Genomic DNA, 4,299 nt, shown 5'->3' on the forward strand with positions numbered 1-4,299 from the left:
TTAGAGAGTGTGTGTGTTTGTGTGTTAGAGAGTGTGTGTGTGTGTGTGTGTGTGTTAGAGAGTGTGTGTGTGTGTAGGCCTGTCGCAATAATCAATATATCGACTTATCGCGCAATATATGTACATGACCTGAATAATTTTTGGTGACGCAATATATCGCCCATTTGTGTGTGTGTTAGAGAGTGTGTGTGTGTGTGTTAGAGAGTGTGTCGGTGTGAGTGTGTGTCTGTATCTTCTTACTCAAGCTCAAGACTGATTGACTCAGAGTCAGATTACTCTGTTACTGTCACTACAACATACTTTGAGGCTGAAGTGTGTAATATCTCAATTTCAGAAATTGCCAATATATAAATTGATTTAAAAAAAATGTTCATTAATTACATGTTCCCATTCATTCATTCATTCAACTATTATCTATGTATGCATTTATTTATTTTTATATTTATTTTCCCCATGTATTTATTTCCATATTTAAATATAACCACATTCATTTCAACAGTTGTTTATTGTATTTATCCTTATATTCTTACTCATATTTTTCTCTCCCATTTGTTTATTATTTTCTGTATTCCTTTTTACATTTTTATTCTTTATTTTAGATTATTGTTTTTAATTTAGGATTCTTTCTTTTTTTTTTAATATATTTTTTATAGAAATGTTAAATTGTTAGACATTTTTTTGATGACATTTATCACATTTCTTGTTTTATTGTCTTCACATTCATAAAGTGATATTTGCTTTCGGAAGTAGCTGGATATTATTTAACATCTGTTTTAATGTGTCTTTCAGGTCAACACCAAAGAAGTAATTAAGTTTCAGATGGTGAGCTGTAATATTACTTTATAATTTAAGACTCGAACCTCAGACCTTTTGGTCACAAGTCCGACTAACCATCACGGCACGACTTTCCCCAAATCACATCCAATACACTGGATATTGTTTTATTTACATGAGTCTGTATTTATTGTCCATCATATCAGTGTATTGTCTGTTTCACAGGCGTATTCAAACTTGTTGCGAGCGCACATGGACGGCTTGAAAAAGAAAGACAAAAAGAGTAAAAGCAAGAAAACTAAAGCCACGCAGTGATGGACGGTAACAGAGAGGTCTATGCCACCTTCCCATCAGCCCCTGCGTCTGAAAACCTGCCAACCTTCCTCTTCTGCTGATCCACGACCAAACAAACCAAGCACGCAGAGCTCCGTTTACTACAAGATACTAGGCTTAATGAGCGTTTTGCGTTCTATAGGTGAAGATTGTGTTGGTCCGGAATCCATCACTTTATATTTCAAGCCGTATTTTGATTTTTTTATATGGTGAGTGAACATTACAGTCAGTAACTTTCTCCTCCTGTCGTTATAGTTCAGTTCTCTGCTGTTCAGTGCTTTTTTTATTGATTTTAAGTTTGAAAGATGCCCTTTGTTGATTGGCTTGTTGGACGTTTTTGAGGTCTAACAGTGGAGTTTTTATATTTGACCTTAACAAAACCACCTTTGTAGATTTGCAAATAAAAGATAACGTTTATTCACTGATTTCATCATGAGAAAATCCCAAAGACGTTTGGACTGGGAATCACGATCTTGTGCAGGTAACATCTTCAGAAGAGACATGAAGCTTGTGTACTGTAAAAAATGAAGCGTTGAAATAAATACAGTATGTACACGTCAGGTGTGAGAAATTAAATGGCTGTGTTTCTCTTGTCCGGTCGCTGTTTGCTGGAGGTCAGCGTGTGGCTGCGTCTGCTCCGCTCTTCTTCCAGATAACCGTCCTTCATGATCGCCGTCACGTACTGGAACAGCGTCTGAGAGGAAAACACAGATCACACATGGACAGTACATCCAGAAAATGTCTAAATATTCAATAACTTTAAAAGGTCACATGACTTGTTTTAGCCTGTTTTAATTGCATGAAATATTTCATGAGCGTAAAGGAACGTTCAACGAAGTGCTAAAACTAATAAAACATAAAATAAACACACACACAAAAAATACTAGAAAACGAAGATCAAATTCTAAATATTAACAAAAACTAATAGTAAATCAAAGAAACTAAAACGACAGGAAAATGCGAAATATTTCGGGACTAAAGAAAAATGACCAAAATAAATATTCTGGGTTAAACACGTTTGTGTAATGGAGTGAAATACCTTTTCAGAAACTTGATATATAAATGTGACCCTGGAGCACAAAAGCAGTGTTAAGTCGCTGGGGTATATTTGTAGAAATAGCCAAAAATACATTGTATGGGTCAAAATTACAGATTTTCCTTTTATGCCAAAAATCATTAGGATATTAAGTAAAGATCATGTTCCATGAAGATATTTTGTACATTTCCTACCGTAAATATATCAAAACTTAATTTTTGATTAGTAATATGCATTGCTAAGGACTTCATTTGAACAACTTTAAAGATGATTTTCTCAATATTTAGATTTTTTTGCACCCTCAGATTCCAGATTTTCAAATAGTTGCCAAATATTGTCCTATCCTAACAAACCATACATCAATGGAAAGCTTATTTATTCAGCTTTCAGATGATGCATAAATCTCAATTTCGAAAAATTGACCCTTACGACTGGTTTTGTGCTCCAGGGTCACTCACACACGCTGTAATGATAATGACAGCATAACTTGCATTTAACCTGGAATATTCCTTTAAACATCACGCTACCAGTACAATAATTGTTCATTGTGCTACTAGGCACTCAGAAAGTATTCAATACTAACTTTATTTGTCATTTTGTATTACAAAAGCCTAAAGCATTTCACAAATTTAAAAATAGTGTGGTCTAATAATATAGTGTGAGTTTCAGTAGACTGACAGCAGCTCATTTGCATTAAAGAGACACAACAACAGCATGCTTTTGCTTCCATCCGAAAATATGGGCATTTACAGTATGGTGTAATAAATATGGTATTTTCACAGATACATCCTGAGGACACGTGAGACATTGCATCTTGTAAAAAAAAAAGGGGGGGGGGGGCATGATAAGAATTAAGAATACAATTCTTTGTGGTTTTTGTCTTTTATATTATAACAGAAAAAAGCAAAGTCTGTTATATTACCAAAATATTACTTGAGAATGTCCTTTTTTTTTTCTTGCGATAAGACAAAACCTAGGAAAATTCTTGTGCTCTTAAAAATCGTAGAAATCATAACATTAGAATTACCTCCATTTCATTTTAAATCCCCAAAGTGAAAATGTTTATTTTATTGGGTCATTTCTAATATTAAGCATTGCAACAAAACACTAACTACATATAATACACAAGTCATTAAATGAAAAAAAAAAAAACTCAGAAAATGATGGAAGTATCTGCTTTTTTTAATGAAAAAAGTTACTAGATGGATATTAAGAATTAAAGTTTATGTAACTGAAACAAACTTGAAATAATACAAACATCAGCTTAAACTATAAAAACATTTTATTTCAGCTAGCTGCCAACATTTCTAATTTTCATTTAGTTTAACGAAGTACTAAATCTATTAAAAAAAAACGTAAAAAAGCTAATAAAAATGCAAACAGAAAAAATAAAAACTAATTAATTATTAAAATAACAAACATTATTACTACAAAATATAATAGTATAACAATGCTACTAAAATAACAATCAGACAAGAGCAAAGAATGTCTTTTTATTCTAAAGAAAATAAGTTGTTGACATTAAGACAATATTTGAGAATATGAATTTAAACAAACTTTCTTAAGAGCTTTTGTTGAGACCAGACCAGCTCGAGATGAAGCTGCGGTGAGGAAAAACGCTTGAGAACTAACTCAACACTTACTCGTGATGCATAAGACAAAGCCACGAGAGAACCGAGACAGAAATGAGGAAGAGCGAGGAAGAGTCCAGACATCGTCAGAACTGCAGGTGAAGTTTGTGTTTTATTACCTGCCAGGCCTGCTCCAGTTCAGGAGTCCATCTGTCCTTCAGAACCGGCCGAACAGCGCAGATGAACTCGGCTCCCACATACTGAAACACAACCACACTTACATCAAAAAATATTACTTGAAATAAAATATATATAAAAAACAAACTTATTCTAGTTTATTTTTATTCATTGTATTTATGACCAAAAAAACCTACTAAATTACTAAAGCTTTCAAATTAAAGTGAAAACAGAAAAATTAAATCTAATTCAAAATCTTAAAAATTTCAAGACTTCAGAAATGTATTTATATTAGTGTAGAATTTGCCATTTCAATGAAGTGATCAAACACATATATATATAAAGATTATTTATAATTAAAATTATTTTTAAATTATTTATATTTATAAAATCTAAATGTATATATGT

General features: G+C 32.4%; 2 protein-coding genes across 2 annotated transcripts in view; one reads left to right on the forward strand and one right to left on the reverse strand.

Annotated features, from left to right (window-relative positions):
- srp14 (signal recognition particle 14) overlaps positions 1-1,662 on the forward strand; it is a 4,339-nt gene extending 2,677 nt beyond the window's left edge. Inside the window, exons 3-4 of the mRNA XM_016474080.1 lie at positions 790-822; positions 1,000-1,662. Coding sequence (XP_016329566.1) covers positions 790-822; positions 1,000-1,089 — 123 coding nt within the window. The 3' untranslated portion in view covers positions 1,090-1,662. The remainder of the gene's footprint in view (positions 1-789; positions 823-999) is intronic.
- The window catches only part of xgb (x globin), a 14,355-nt gene continuing 11,714 nt past the window's right edge, over positions 1,659-4,299 (reverse strand). Inside the window, exons 4-5 of the mRNA XM_016474166.1 lie at positions 3,894-3,974; positions 1,659-1,801 (exon numbers count right to left, since the gene is read on the reverse strand). Of these exons, the coding sequence (XP_016329652.1) occupies positions 1,679-1,801; positions 3,894-3,974 (204 nt within the window). The 3' untranslated portion in view covers positions 1,659-1,678. The remainder of the gene's footprint in view (positions 1,802-3,893; positions 3,975-4,299) is intronic.

This window comes from Sinocyclocheilus anshuiensis, unplaced genomic scaffold (genome assembly GCF_001515605.1).
Source record: "Sinocyclocheilus anshuiensis isolate Anshui unplaced genomic scaffold, SAMN03320099.WGS_v1.1 scaffold208, whole genome shotgun sequence".
Classification (NCBI taxonomy): Eukaryota; Metazoa; Chordata; class Actinopteri; order Cypriniformes; family Cyprinidae; genus Sinocyclocheilus; species Sinocyclocheilus anshuiensis.